This window comes from Scophthalmus maximus, chromosome 9 (genome assembly GCF_022379125.1).
Source record: "Scophthalmus maximus strain ysfricsl-2021 chromosome 9, ASM2237912v1, whole genome shotgun sequence".
Lineage (NCBI taxonomy): Eukaryota > Metazoa > Chordata > Actinopteri > Pleuronectiformes > Scophthalmidae > Scophthalmus > Scophthalmus maximus.
This window is the reverse complement of record NC_061523.1, coordinates 5469856-5485813: the sequence shown is the minus strand read 5'-3', so window position 1 is coordinate 5485813 and position 15958 is coordinate 5469856. Positions and strand designations below refer to the sequence as shown.

The window sequence follows — 15958 nt, the reverse complement described above, 5'->3', positions numbered from 1 at the left end:
AGGTGGACAAACCTCAACGCTTGGTGTATCTGGTTCTTATATACAAACACACAGAGAGAGAGTTTCTGTTTGAACATTAAGATTGATAAAGGGTAATGAGCCTGTTTTGTACTTTGGTTTGCGATATATTTATTTGCACTTCATGGGGATGGTTTTGGAACGTCTGCGGCTGCATGTGAATATAATACAACCACCTGATGGAGCCAGAGAAACACTGTGACATGAATCAGCAGTCCTCCATTGGTTCACTGTTCCAGGAACTGGAACTGGACAGAGTGCCACAGACCAGAGCAGCACACTGATACTGTTCACCGTGACCTGTTCCTGTTGAGACAGTCGGGTTCTGTTTTCAGCTGTCACTGTTGTTTTGTTTTGTGTGTGTGTGAGAGTGCCCACACATATTTTCTTATGTATCTATATTTCTTCTCATCCACATCGCTGCTTTTTGTTGTTGGCCCATCCTCAGTCCTGCTGTTGAACTATTAACTTTCCCTGTTAGTTTATCAGACCCCTCCCCGGTCTCAGCTGCAGTGTGTGTGCGTGTGCGTGTGAGTGTGTGAGATAAAAAGGGATAGCTCTGACTTTACGCAGATCTCTGCTGGTCCATGGGGCTGGGACCTGACCCAGTATGACACGGTTAGCAACTAACAGCCCTTTTTTTTTCTTTTAACATCACACTTTCTGTTCTTATTTTTCAAAAACTCTTTTCTCCTTAGGTGTAAACAGAAAGGATTGTACAGGCGAGAAATGACACGAATTTCATAATCATAACATCATCAGCAAATGCAGTCGGGCTGCATCGTGAAGCTTCGGCAGCTGCTATTCACGCATTAATGTGTATTCATTTTAAAGTGCATTTAATCAAGTTATTCAAATTAGTCCAGATACAAATTCACCTTCTTTAGTCAAAACCTTTATGTTTTTTTTTCTTTTAAATACACCAATATACTGAATGATAGATGAATGCATTTGAACCAAATTGAATTGTATGTCACTTGACAGAGACAATGCAGTTTAACATAGTTTGAATAATGCAGAGCATTTTCAATTCCGGTCCCTAGTTTGGCTTTTACTGTACAAACACAATTTGCATTACCTTTTACAACTGCAATACACTATAAATATAGAAAACATCATTGTATAATGGGTTATATATGATCAAAATTGTTTTTTTTACTATTAAAATACTTTTTAAATTATGTTCACATTTTCATAAGAAAATGTAACAGTGCAGGGGGGAGGGGGGCTTGTTTCCAATGTTTGTGTCAGCGTTGGAGGAAGATTAAATGAAAATCTGCAGGTGCTGGCGCCTCATCACACGCACGCACACGCGCTTAAGTTTCTGGTTTCGTTTCCAGGATCAGCTGCGCAGAAAGGGAGGGCGGGGGCGGGGGAGCTGGGAGGGAGGGAGGGAGGGAGGGGGGAGGCGACAGAGGAAGTGAAAATGAAATCCGGCTCAAAGATCTTCTATGTTTTTCTGCAGAACAAGATTTCAAACTTCTTCTTGTTGTCCGTGGTTATCCCACCCATGGTAGGTCACGTTTTTGACTCATTTTCTGAAAGCTCCCCTGTTCACACTGAACCTTTATATATATATATATATATATATATATATATATATATATATATCTTTTTTTACTATATATATAAATCACTTGAAGCTGGTTTTGCCAGTTTGATAAATCGTAATGTACTAATATTACTTTTGGGGTAATATCTTCATGGTTGAATGCACTTATGGTAAGGTGCTTTGGACAAAAGCGTCCAAACTGTTAATCACAAAACTTATTGACCTTTTTTTTTTCTTTCAAAAAGAATGAACACAAAATGTGTACAGCGCTACAGCCTGGTAGTGCAGGACAGGTAAATACAATTTTATTTATATAGCACCTTTTAGAAGTAGTTCACAAATGCTTTCACAAGAACGTACAAATCACAGACAATTCAAATCAGCATTCCAACACCAATATGGTTTTCAGGTCACATATCTGTATGAAAAAAAGATATAAAAAGACGACATCACATAAAAGCAAGTCTATAGAAATGCCATGTTTGCTAAAATCACCAACTGAAGTAAAACAGCATGGGATGACGAGCTGTGTTTACTCCGTGGCAAATGGGGGAGGGTGGGGGGAAAAAAGAGCGGAGTGAGTCCTCTTCGCGTTCGCCTTTCTCTGGAGAGCGCGCACGCGGCCGGGAGACTTCCGCGACGGCGCCCGAGAGCGACGCGGCGAGCGCGAGAGCGAGCGCGAGAGCCAGGAGGGGGATTTCCAGCGCGAGCCCCCACTTCCCCAAAAGAGGCAGCCGTTGTTTTGCTTTCGGTCTCGACACAGAAACAGAAAAAAAAAAGAAGAAAAAAAAAAAAAAAAAAAGAAAAGCGGAGGAAAAGAAAGAACACGCGACTTTTTGTTTTTCTCACTTTGGAAAGGAAGCGACTTGTCCCGACCCGCGCCGCGCTCGTCATTCCTCCAGCGGGACCGCGGAGCTGCGGGCCGTGCACAGCGAACAGGTAGGGACGACTCGTTTCCGCATCTCGCCGCCCGCTCGCTCGCTCGCTCGCCCGCTGCGTCGCACTGGCAGCGCGCAGACCTCCCACGGGGGCGACATGACGGCGGCCTCGCTCGCGGTGCAAGTGAAAGTGGGACTGTCGTTCTTGTTGACTCGGTACGTCGTTTATTTTCACTTTTTGTCTCGGTTGTTGTTGTGGACCAGCAGCACGCTGGCAGGAAGCGACGTCGCGCTCTCTCTCTCTCTCTCTCTCTCGACCCTTCGCTGCTAAATCAAACTTTAGTCCAACATTTAAAATAAAAAAACAAACTGTTAGTAACATCTGCCGAGCGGGGGGGGGGGGGGGGGGGGGGGGGGGGGGCGTTACTCGGCCACAAGCTGGCTTTTACTGATATTAATATATGTATTATTCTGACAGTACAAAATCGAATACATTCCAGCTTTATGTCTTTCAAATGAGGTTGAAAATGAAACTCCTGTAGTGTTTTTGGTTGACCTTCCCTTTAAGGGCTCTTGAGTTCTGTTATGAAGACATTGAGGAAATAGAATGTATAAATCTGAGTGGTTTATATGAACTGACATCAAAAGTATACCCGGTGGTTGCAACTATAATGGAAATATTGTAATTATTTGTTCAAGATTTCAGCCCTATCAGGGTTTTGTATGTGTGTGTGTGTGTGTGTGTGTGTGTGTGTGTGTGTGTGGCTGTAAGTGCATTTGCCTACTTTTTTTTTTTTTTCAAATCCAAGGGTAGTACATGATCCAAGTTAATGGCACGTTTCCTTATTAGTTTAGTTAGTGATTGGCCTAATTTACACGATTGGCTGACCTTTGTTTATTTTCAACCTTGACATTTTATAACATGTTCCCTAATCAATCATAGAAACGTACAAACATTAAAGTGCTTTTAAACGTATGTTGGCAATAGTAATATAGACAGGGTTTTGTGTGTGTGTGTGTGTGTGTGTGTGTGTGTGTGTGTGTGTGTCTGTGTGTGTGTGTGTCTGTGTGTCTGTCTGTCTGTCTGTCTGTCTGTCTGTCTGTCTGTCTTGGATTCAGCTGAAGTGTCAACCCTGTAGTTTGGGAAAATACTTAACATTTGACGCGGTGCCATGTCACCCTGTTTGACCTGTTGTGGAGCTCGGTGCCCTGTGAACTTTCTCCTCCCCGGCGTGGGTGGACGGGTGGGTGGGGTCAGTAACGGGTTTTTTTGTTTGTTTTTTGGTGTTGAACAAGCATGCTGTATTCATTCCCTTCATTTGACCCGCTCTGTCGTCCTCCCTCTTGTCTTTATTCCATCCAGAATTTGAAGATTTGAAGGAGGGCCTCAGTTACAAGTTCAGTTTTTCATGACTCATTCCAGAAATGGAGGCACATTTCAGGCTTCCATCATTTAAAAAAAAATGTACCCTTTATTTTACTATTTTCTTTTGTATATTTAAAAACAACAGGTAATATACCATTAAAATAATTTGATTTGTCCAGCTCAGGTATCAAAAGCAATCTTTTTATAATACGTTTTATTTGCTGCGTCTGCTATGCTTGGCGCAACCCTGTCAGCAATACTCGGGAACCTAAAAAAAGTATATTTATTGATTTTTAAAAAAATTATAATTCCTTTTTTAAAACATGGAGTCTATGCTAAATTTAATTCATTATTTAATTGTTTAACTGAACTTAAGATGATAGATTGACCCTTCTAAGTGGATTGAAGGAGATGCAACCCTGTTTCTCTAATTACGGTAACAGGGTTGCAAATCCATGCTATTGTTAGCTTTTTCTCATGAATAGAAGCTAGCTGCTTAGCTAGCCATCACTGTCATCTTCAGGACAAACTTACATTTTACATGAATTTGTCTTAGTCTGATAATATGTGTAACAGTGTTGCATTGGTTAGAGTGACACATTAAATCAAGGCTGAAAATATTATTATTATATAATATGAAAAATAGAGGAGAGAATATCCCTTTGGTCTGTCCATTCATGCGGCAAACACGAATGGGTAGACCATTCATTTCCTGTGAATCATGTCACTCACTGTTTTCTTCTTCTTCTGCCAGGCTAAATAGGTTTCGGTAACAGGGTTGCACGTATGTTGTGGGACAGAACTTTATTGCAAAAGTGCTATTATTTGATATATTTCAATGATTTAAAAAAAATGTAACAATTACAAGAGACATATATAAACAAAATCATACAAAAAAGGATATTTGAAATGTATTTGAACCGTTGTAATTGACATTCCATTTGGTCATCTAGAAGGTGGGACAAGAGAAAAATGGCACTTTAGTATTTTCAATAATATTTTGGAGAAAAAATGTCTCTAAGTATATTTATATTTAGCATCATTATTATTTGTTATTCACACACAAACTGCATTTTTTTGTATATTGTAAATAGATTATTTGAAATTTCATGGGTGGGACATAAAATGTCCTCCAATTCTGGAATGACATGACAGATGGTAACGTCATGTGGCTGCTTCCACCCACAGTGGACGGCAGAGCAGAACACGTCCCTTCCAATTTTGCTATTTGTATTTGATACCCCTACAAAATACCAACCCGTTTTTTTTATTGTAAAAAAAACACTGTGGAACCCTCTGAAGAAAAAGAAAAATCCAATTTAATTGTTTACCGCAGTCATCATTCATGCGCATGCTGCTGTCTATTATAGTTATACATTAATTATAAGAATATGTAATCATAATCATCATGTTTGTGTGTTGACAGGCCACAATGCCAGTGGAGAGAATGAGGATGCGACCGTGGCTGGAGGAACAAATAAACTCGTGTCAGATACCAGGACTCAAATGGGTTAATGAGGTAAGTGTACACTGTGTGTGTGCACACACACACACACACACACACACACACACACACAAACACACACACCAGTGTTTCCCCTACCCTTGTTTTGGTGGGGCGCCCCAATTTATTTAATTGTATTTTACACATAATGCCAAACAGAGGTCATTTAAGCTTTCCCTAAACACCTTATGCAGAGTTCACACTACACCATTTTAAGCTCGCCAACAAATCCTGGAGTTGCAGCAAATCTGAGGAAAATCCGTGTGAAATCGGCTCACGCAAATGGGCACCCAATCGCTATGTGTGAACTACCAACGACGTGATCAACGTTTTTCAGGTATCTAGCATGTTAAATATCTGGAAAAGTCTGGTACCTGAAAAACGTTGACTCATTTGTAAATGAATGATGCAATGGTCGGATTGGCTGCAGAAGGGAAGAGAAATTAATGAATATCATCTCAAACCCTTTGCCTAATTCTAATGATACTGTATTTTCTTTTGAGGAACATCTATTAACAGTGAGTGCATTAACCTGGAAAGACGGGGGAGGAACTGTAGCACAACAACACTTCAACACTCTTCACCCATATTCTCTGCCTTTTCTGTGTTTCTGAAAACAATCATCGCGCAGACTATATGCGGAGCTTGTTTCTGTCAAGTTGTGCGTTTTCACTTGGAACAGATGATGAGCGTAACCTCGAGCTGCTTTAATGCGGAACCACATATTAACCCGCCATGTTATTTCTCTCTGCACACAGAGCGTCCGCTCAAACTACTTCCTGTTTCTGACCTTTGAACATAAGAGTATCCTATTATTTATTGAACACAGCTTCTTTTTAACATCCATCGGGAAAGTGACAAACATTCCCGTTTCACGCGTGTATCGCATATTTTACCGTGTCACTTCTTGTGTGTTTTCATGAAAAAAACGTGATGGTGAAGGATCGTGTAGTGTGTGAACCCCCCCTTCGCCGATGAGTCACGTAGTGTGAACAGACTGAAAGCCTGCGATTAAAATCATGTAGTGTGTCCCAGCCTTTATTCTTCATTCCTGCTGCGCTCCTGTGTAAAAGTTTGTGGAGGAAACTTAACGTGACCATTTGGAATGCATAATTTGCGTTTGAAGTCTGTGAAACCGAAAGTAAAACGAGGCGTTCTAAGCTTGCCGTGGTCTCCCCCCGCTGAAGACTCTGAAAGTGTGAATGTCATTAGGGGTTTCGATGCTCTAACTGGCTGCTATACATGATATATGATATATGATGCGGCGACAGATATGTACGAAATATAAATATAAAAATTATAAATAGTAAAAAATATATACAGAGCAGCCTTAATGTAGATAAGCTCGTGTCCCACCTTCTTTAAGAAAATGTTGCTTTGCATTTACAATTTCCTGTTTTGTGCAGGGCAATGCTCGACCCCCAGCCTGCTCACCCACACAAACACGTGCGCATTCACCCACAACCACAGAGAGAGAGAGAGAGAGAGAGAGAGAGAGAGAGAGAGAGGGGAGAGAGAGAGAGGGGAGAGAGAGAGAGAGAGAGAGAGAGAGAGAGAAAGAGGAAAATATGGCAAGTCATCCCAACAAACACAGGGGACAAAATATGTTTCCTGTTGCTCTGTAATAGAACCCCCAAACCAGTAACCCAAGGGGAAACACTGCGCACGCACGCTTAATCCTATTATTCAAGAGCTGAGAAAAATGAAAATGTTTTCCAGGAAAAGAGAATCTTCCAGATTCCATGGATGCATGCTGCGCGCCACGGCTGGGACCTGGAGAAAGACGCTCCGCTCTTCATGCGATGGGCCATACACACAGGTAACACATATCTTTAACTGTGCAATCACTGCTTCTCCTTTTTTCCCTGGCTTTAATCATCACTCCCGCCGCACCACTCCTGTTTTCAATTCAAAGAAACTCTCGTTTGGCGTCATGTCTTTCAGGTAAGAAATCACGTGGTAGAGGGTTGTCCCGTTCACTTTACTTTGAGGTGTCTTTGTAAGGAAGCACACAGCGGATCTGTAAGAACCGTAATTCACACACCTCCTTATACCACATCAGAATAAAATGAAAATGCATAAAAGAATAAACAAAGGAATTATAACATAATATGATTAAGTTTTCAGGTCTCGTCTCACATTGTCTGAAATCAGCACGCAATTAGTCTGATGGCCAGTAAATGAACAGATTTTGCATTTAAGACATGAAAGTGTTTATTTTTCATGAATACGTCTTTTTTTAAGGTGTGAAACATAATAAATGCACAGAACAGAAAAACATAGATTTATCATTTAGTTTAAACTTTAGTTGTAACGGTTAAAGTGACACTTAATGTACTATTCATGCTGGTAAAATGGCATCACAAATCACTACCTGCAAAGTGACAATGTCCCTTCTTCCTGATAAGCGCCATGTGTATCAATAACTAATCTCCTTGTCAATCTTCCTCCGCATGTTTCTGTTTTTTTGTGTCTGTGCAGGTAAATACCAGCACGGCGTCGACCGTCCGGACCCAAAGACATGGAAGGCGAATTTCCGCTGTGCCATGAACAGTCTGCCAGACATCGAGGAAGTGAAGGATAAGAGCATCAAAAAGGGAACCAATGCCTTCAGAGTTTATAAGATGCTCTCCTCCACTGAGAGAAGCTTGAAGAAAGGTGAGTGCTGCTCTTCCTCAGCTCGGTTTGGTCATTTACAAGTAATTCCATTTTGCTAAATTAGGACACTTCCCATATATACACATATATATATACACATATATATATAGATATATATATATCTATATATATATAGTGTTTTTGTAAATCGATTTTTAAAACATGTTTCCATCTGTGTGTATGCCCATTTAGGAAAGAAGAAGACCGATAAAGAGGGGATTCCCAAGGAAAATAAAGAGGTAGATAAAACCAGCTGCACTGGTAGAATAGAGAAACACAACCCTTTGACAAACATTAGATATTGTAATTGTGCTCATGATAAGCAGCAGCACTGCAGAGCAACGAGCAGCGCGACGGCGGAATACTGACACCACAGAGGAAGAGGGGAGTTTCTGATTTCACCTCCAGGCCCGCGGAGTTTAACTTAAACTCACAGCCGAGCAATCACTCTGCCTCCCGGCCGATCTGGTGACGTTCGGCGTCGCAGGATCACAAGAATGTTTACTGAACCGAGAAATGTCACCCTTTGTGCAAAAAGCAGAGCACGCAGTGTCTGTATGGTAGCCGAGGAGTATCCAACGTGAACGATCGGCTCCTGTCGCCACGCGGCAGAGACGTATTGGCAGAGAACAGGAGCTGTAAACCAAGTGCTCCTCCTCCGTTTGGTTCCGTCTCTTAAGTAAATGCACAAGCTTAGGCAGTTGCAGAGTAAAACCCGATAGCTGCTAGTTCCATTTGTAAATGAATGATGAAATGATCGGATCGGCTGCAGAAAGAAAGGAAAAATCCTGAATATCAAACCCTTTGCCTTAGTCTACTGATACTGTATTTTCTTTTGAGGAACATCCAATTTTGACATAACTTTTTCCAAAATCACTTGATTTAAATGATTGTCAGCAGCACCCTCTCAAACTGCTCCGGAATTCTGTATCTAAATAAACAAAAAGACATGGACCGTTTTTTATGAGTTGCTGAGGAATGACCACGAGTTCTTGCTTGATGTTAGGCTGGTTGGTGTCGTGTAGTCTGCTCAGCTGATTGAATGTATTTACATATCAGTTTGTATCAAGGTCCTAGTTGGAATTAACTGCTCACGAGTACATATTTAAAATAATTAATAAAAACTGGGTCACTGCAGCCCAGCTTTCTTACTGTAGGTTCTCACTGACAGTAATGAATTTACTGTACTACATAGAGGACGCCATGTTTAAATGGGCACGTGAGCGTTGCCGTGCCTATGACCAGTTAAACTAAACTCCTGTGTTTGTGTAGATGTTTGAATGAAATGTTTTGTGCCGCTGTGATAAACGCTAAAGTTCCCTCGTCTGTCTCTCTCTCTGGCCTCCTCACCACTAGGGAGCTTCTCCGTTCCCAGACGGGATCCTTCTCCAAGCGCACACCGCACCCATCGAATATTTCAAACAGGAAGGAGGAATCAAGCAGGAAATCCTAGAGGTCAGGGTGACGGACAGTGCCTCAGGTACGACAGCGATGTTTTGGTTGTTTTTCTACTATTTGAATCACAACTGTTTTTGTCATTTTTATCAGTAAATCCTTTCAGAGTTTGATCAGAGTGTACACGTGTGTTCAGCTTGTTAAAACATGCAGCGTCTGTCCAATCCGCAGCCGTCCACAGTTCAGCCGAGGACCAGCTGATCACGAGCGAGCAGCTGCCGTACGTCTGTCAGACCGTTGAAGTGACCACTGAGAATGAAGAGCAGACAGTCAGCTCCTCCCACACGTACCCGCTCCAAATCTCTCCTGTGTCGTCATGCGGTGAGACATCTCTGACACACACACACACACACACACACACACACACATACACACATACACATTTTGCATGTGCATGAAGAGCGCATGTTTAGAATGTAGTGGTCAACATCTACAAAGGAACGGCCTTTTTTCAGCGTGTGTAGTGGTGTTTTTGTGTCGCCGGGCTGTCGAGCTCAAACCAGTTGATGTTGGGATATAACTTCAAAATGATATCGCGATATTTCAAGGAAATTTGCGATAGCGATATTTCTGGCGATATAGGAAAAAGAATTCCATTAGTGATTGCAGCTTGTTGCAGGCAGCAGCATTTATTAGTACAAATAAAATGAAGGACACTTTCCATCCTTCTTATCCCAACTTGCTAGCTACTGCACAATATTATCATCTAATAATATTGACCTCAAATTTTAAGTTTCAAAACAAAGGCGCCGGTATGTTGATGTGTGAGGCGGACAGACAGGTCCTGGCAGATGAATAAAAACCTCCTGGGCCTGGCGAGTAGTCACTTCCTTGCAGACATGTGGCTTAATTTGCCGTCGCTGCCCGGCCCGACGCGCTGCTCTCGCTCTCAGACATCTTTGGACTGATTTTGTGATATCACACTTTTTTTAATCACGTAAACAAAAATGGTACCAGTATTATTGCGGCCGGTATGATATGGCACAGCCCTAGTTGATGTACGCTATCGTTGTTCGTTTTGAATTATCAGCCAAAGAAAAAAAAAAGGTCTTGTTCTGATGGTGACTTGATGAGTTGATGCAATCGGTCATTATATCACCTGTTATTACACAATACAACTAAGGTGAAGTGAAACGTCTCATCAGATGTTTCACAATGGGGGGAAATTAATTTGGAGAAAAAAATGTAACCACTGTTCACCAGCGATTATTGTGGCAGCTGCCAATGACTAAACAGTGACTCCCTGAAGCAGTTTTTGAACGGTTACATTTTTTTTTAATGTACCTTGGAAACAAAAACATTTTTTGTTGTTAAAGTACTGTCGTTTGCAAAATCAAATATTTGTTCTCCTGTATCAACAACCACAAAGACTCATCTGAAAGCAGACACGGCGATGTCAAAAGATATATAGTTTATTTGGAGTGTTTGTCTTTGTCACCACGTTGGCATCTGTTCATCTCACCCTTCTGTGCTAACCAGTCATTCAGGCAGAGCAGGCTCTTTTTATTTTCCATCTGTGGCTCCTCTGTCTTTACGTGACCTTCTCTGATCTCGCTCTCAATCGGTCCCATTGCTCCAACAGTCGAGATTCAAATCATAATCAGCCCCCCCCTTCTTTTTTTGTGGTCTTACTTTTCTTCACTGATTCTAACATTTGCTGTTCAAAGTTGTGCTACAGCATTTGCAATGTTTACACGGTAGGAAAGTGCACTGCTGCGTGTGTGCTCTCTCTTACCCTCTGATATATGGCCTGAATACTGTTTTATTACTCCAACTCTTTGTGTCTTTATTGCTACAGGCAGCGACACAGACAGTGACACAGAAGACACTAAAGAGGTGAGTCTCTCACAACACACACTCAAAAGAGGCAGAGGAGAGAGTGATGAAAAAATGATATTAACCGCTCTGATCTGTAGATAAACAGGTTTTCACCTGCCTCAACTTCACTGACAAAACAGGGTGTGTGTGTGTGTGTGTGTGTGTGTGTGTGTGTGTGTGTGTGTGTGTGTGTGTGTGTGTGTGTGTGTGTGTGTGTGTGTGTGTGTGTGTGTGTGTGTGTGTGTGTGTGTGTGTGTGTGTGTGTGTGTGTGTGTGTGTGTGTGCGTGTGTGTGCGCTCATGGGTGTGTTCGTGTGTGTGTTTTTTCCTGTAATGTTGTGAGACAGAAAAGGGAGGGCCTTGTCAGGAACTGTGGTTGTCAAACATTAACAGTTTGATTTGAGGTTGGCCTTGGTAGTACATTGTACGCTCAGTGAACACACACAGAGACACACACAGCCGCTTCTTATCACTGGTTGTAATAATATAATATAGTAGACATTGTGTTTGATCTTTTATAATGCAGAAACTCTATTTATAACCGGACATTTTAACCGTGATTAATAATCCATGTCATGTCAGATTAGATATTCTGCCTGAGCCTTTCAACTCCTGCACTGCTGTTTTTTTTTGTTTTTTTATGATATTTACAGTGCAAAACCACTAACATTTCACCACATCGTTCACTTGCCACAGCAGATGTTTGCTCGTTCCCACCTCTTGATCTCTCCTTTCTAACCGTTCTGCCCGACAGGGTATCAGTGCGGTCTGGAGGCGGGACTACAGCACGTCAGTCCTCAGGGTCCCCTCGTGCTCGCTCCCCGGCATGGCCACGTTTGTCAGTGCCAACAGGCCCAACTTCAGGATCACCAGCACGCGGGACCCCGCCCCGCTCATCAGCTACCACAGCGACTGCTGGACGCAGGACTACGCCCAGGACTCTCTCGCGTCCACGGCCGCCAGCCACGTCCATGAGATGCGCGCGAGCGTCATACGGAAAACCTCGGACGTTACCTCCTCCTGACCCCATACGACCCCAGGGGGGGAGTGTCCTCGCTGCCCCTCGGGGCGTAGGAATGAAAGAGAATGTTGTTGTTTTTTCTCCACCAGGGCCACATGGTGCCTAAAAGGCCAAACTTCCAAATCTGTGATTATTTTTGATTGCAGGGACTTAACCCCCCCCCCCCCCCCGTTTTTCTTTTAATTGGAAAAATGGCATACATGGAATTCTCTCTACGACTCGACTTGCCCGCTTACACTGAAGCCATTTCTACTTTCTGCATCTGTGTGGCTTTCAGGGTGTGCTTGATGTAAATGTCACCGTCTTACCATGTCTGTGAGGGTTTTTGCGGACCGTACGTGGAGTGTACACACCAAAAAAAACATGAATGCACCCGTATACGTGGTGTCGTCCACGTTCACGTCTGCTTCGGACGATAACTTAACCGTTTAGACACCTTAGTCATCCATGTGTCTCTGGTAGATCATTTCCCCTGCTGTTTTTTGACGACACGTTAGACTGGACCGTGTTCAAATGACAAAGAGATTCTGCACTTTAATGTTAATTTTTTAAAGACGGATTTTACAAGGGAAAAGTTCTTAGTATTTTTTTAATCGCACGATATGTAGGTGCACAGCCTCCCCAGGTTTGAACATACATCTTCATATTGATCAATCTTTTTTTGATATTTAAGATGTATACAGTCAATCAATCTTCTGAAATATGGATATCCTACCTGAAATAATCCCCCGTAGTTCATCACAGGAAGATGATATTGTACTAATTTTTGAATCTGCTTCGTAAAAACAGGTCTCGTTTCATTTAAAATTACTTACCAGTAAGTATTACAACCGATTACAAAACAACACAGTTTGTTGCCGAACACTGTGTCTCTGTACACTGACCCATCCATCAGCATCCATGTCTGAAGTTATTGACATGGCATAAATAATGAGGAGACTAGATTTTAGAGCTAAAATGAGTCACAATCTCAGAACAGTGTCAGCTCAGCCGTTAGCATGAAACATCGGCTACGATGCTTTCCAGGGACACATGGCTGGAGCAAAGATGCCATATAATTCAAGAATCAATGCGTGTTCATAACCAAAGGTTTTGCACCAAAAGCAAAAAAATGTGACGCAGATGTAATCGTCTCCGTCGTGACAAAAACCAGCTCAACCAGCAGCGAGTTATCTAGATGTAGAATAACTCCTGCCTGAATTATGCCCCATGCAAGTTTATGTATATATATATATGTGTGTGTGTGAGTGTGTGTGTGTGTGTGTGTGTGTGTGTGTGTGTGTGTGTGTGTGTGTGAGAGTGTGAGTGTGTGTATATGTGTGTGTGTGTGTGTGTGTGCGCGCACGCACGCGCGTGCGCGTGCGAACGCGAACCTGTCAGTCTGGAAACCTCAGGTAAAGGAACCCGCCAACACACATGAACGAACTGACAGAGTGAACGACAGACAGACAGACTGTGAACAACGGATTCATTTCTTCTCCTTTCTCCTTCTCCTGGTGTGAATCATGTACATATCTCATACGTGTGTATGCCTGCGAGCCGCTTCTGCACCTTATGGATAGCACTTGTGTGTGTATTGGGGGGGGGGGGGGGGGTGTTATTGAAGGTTTGTGCCTCTTTGTTAGTGTGTGTGTGTGTGTGTGTCTGGATACGACCTATGCTTTTGTCTGCTAGCTGTCGGAGGTTTCACTCGTGTGTGGACTGACACTGTGATCACAGAGGAATGAAAAAGTGGTTTTAATATTCACTATATTTACTTGCACACAGATCGTTGAACATTTTCTAAAGAATGTAAGAAAAGATTACTCCCTTTTGTTAGGCTTCATTTCAATTGAAACTCAGTGTGCGAGAGGAAGGAGCAGAGTGCAAATTGGACGTTAATTCTGCACATTTATACCATGATATGAAAGTGAATATTTTGCTATGACGATGCTATTGCTATCGGGGTTTTTTTCAGTTGTCCGGTCTCCTCAGCAGACTGTAGTGCACCCGTTGTTTCTGCTCAGCACTGTATCCTCCTCTTCATTCCTCCTGGGAAAACCCCCCAGCGGCCACAGTGTCGTCTGTAAATCCCAGAAAAGTCATTCTTTTCATCTCATAAAATGCAAATGTATTTAACTGCATAATGCACAGAATGAGCAGCGAATTTCTGCTTTGTTATTTGTCTTTGTTATTCGTTTCACATGCCCGTGTAGGAGCACGCCCAGTGGCCTCAGTATAATTCAGCAAAATTGAATTAACTACATTATGAAATTTTCATATTCGGCCTCCTGAGCCGTGGTGAGTGAATCAGAAGGCTGCTGGTGTGTCAGCAGGTTAAAGCGCAGACTTTGATTCTCCAGCGGGAACCGCTCCAGACCCCCTGTGGAGTTTTGACACTGGACGCACATCACTGTCACGGCAAAAAAAAAGAGCTATTTAAGGTTCTCATCCAATCAAAAAGGGGGCTTGGGGCTCCCAGCAAATGTTTTCTTCTAATGTGTCTCTATGTTGTTTGCAACTCGCGTCTTCCCCCTTCTCTGTGGTCACACTTCGTAATGCTCGGGAGCGCCCGTCAATCGCCGTCGGAGATCTTGCGTTGAGACTTTTCACAATCATGTAGTTATGACCAAATCAGAAGCTTTTCATTGTCCCAGACCCTTGAAAGGTGTCAGTGTCTTGCCGAGTTTCCATTATAGGCCTTTACACGAGTGCGAATGTGTTTAATTTATGGTGTTGTTGTTTTGGGGTTTTTTTTTTTTCAACATTGAAGCACGAATTGACTTGAAAATCTGCACGTTTGTCATTGGTTGAGATCCTATTGTGGTTGTCGGATGCTCGCGGCGTCCTGCCTCGACAGGCCTGACCATGGAATTCTGAAGAGGTTGTCACGGAACAACTCAAGTGCACTTAACGCCTGGAGCCTGTTCCTGTTGTGTCTGTAAATGGGACGTCACTGCAGCAGGGAAAGTGGCCAGCGATACTGGTGTGTGTCATGCGGCCGGCTGACCCGTCTTACCTGCTCTTGTGAGCCACAGCCACTGGATTTGCTGTTGTGTCAAAAACTGGGGTGTGTCTCGCTCTCGGCGCTTCGCACATACCACAAAGAACAATATCACCATACAAGTCCTATGGGGGGGGGAGATGGAAAAAAGATTGCTCGGCTAATTTCAGCGGAGCTTAACCACATTGTGTCGCCACTGTTTATCCTGCGTACATTACGAAAAGCCACATGTGAATCGACACGTAAGTCCGAATAAAGACGTGTTTTTGTATTTATTCAGAAGTGTGTGTGTGTGTGTGTGTGTGTTTGTTGTGTTTTATGACTCGTCGTGGAGAGAACGGCCAGGGCTGAGTGGCTTTATCTCGTTAAGTTCAGAGTTCACTTTTATGGGTCGGGAGAGACTTGGAGAGCTTGTGTATCTGTTAAGTGTTGAGATAAAAATGTCCCATAAAAGACAAAGTCCTCCATGTTCAGGACATGTTGTCCGTTCTGAAGCGGGGGGGGGGGGGGGGGGGGGGGGGGGGGGGGGGGGGGGGCACACCACAGGTCTGAGGTAGTACTCAAGTAACCACATGTAACTGCGGCAAATTGATATCAAGTGGTTAATGTGTGCCGTGTGGAAAATACTTTGTCAGTGTGTGTGTGTTTGTGTTCTGTTCCGTCAGAGCAGCAGATGCACCCCCCCCCCCCCCCCCCCCCCCCCCCC

At 43.0% G+C, this 15958-nt stretch overlaps 1 protein-coding gene across 4 annotated transcripts; it reads left to right on the top strand.

Moving 5' to 3' along the window:
- Positions 1-1496: 1496 nt before the first annotated feature.
- Positions 1497-15527, top strand: irf2 (interferon regulatory factor 2). Of its 4 annotated transcripts, none has more exons than XM_035649423.2 (9): positions 1497-1531; positions 5241-5333; positions 7038-7137; positions 7800-7976; positions 8169-8215; positions 9333-9456; positions 9603-9752; positions 11230-11267; positions 12003-15527. In XM_035649423.2, exons 1-9 carry the CDS (start codon positions 1529-1531, stop codon positions 12270-12272), a joined length of 1002 nt encoding a protein of 333 aa, XP_035505316.1. In that variant the 5' UTR covers positions 1497-1528; the 3' UTR covers positions 12273-15527. The 4 variants fall into 4 exon arrangements, with proteins under 4 accessions (XP_035505316.1, XP_035505315.1, XP_035505317.2 ...); XM_035649422.2 differs by lacking the exon at positions 1497-1531 and adding an exon at positions 1843-1863; XM_035649424.2 differs by lacking the exon at positions 1497-1531 and adding an exon at positions 2110-2509.
- The last annotated feature ends 431 nt before the right edge of the window (positions 15528-15958 follow it).

Coding starts and splice junctions, on each gene's coding strand:
- irf2 (XM_035649424.2), top strand. CDS start 2,117: ATGGGGGAGGGTGGGGGGAAAAAAGAGCGGAGTGAGTCCTCTTCGCGT. Junction 5,334..7,037: donor GACTCAAATGGGTTAATGAG/GTAAGTGTACAC, acceptor AATGTTTTCCAG/GAAAAGAGAATCTTCCAGAT. Junction 9,457..9,602: donor GGTGACGGACAGTGCCTCAG/GTACGACAGCGA, acceptor TCCAATCCGCAG/CCGTCCACAGTTCAGCCGAG.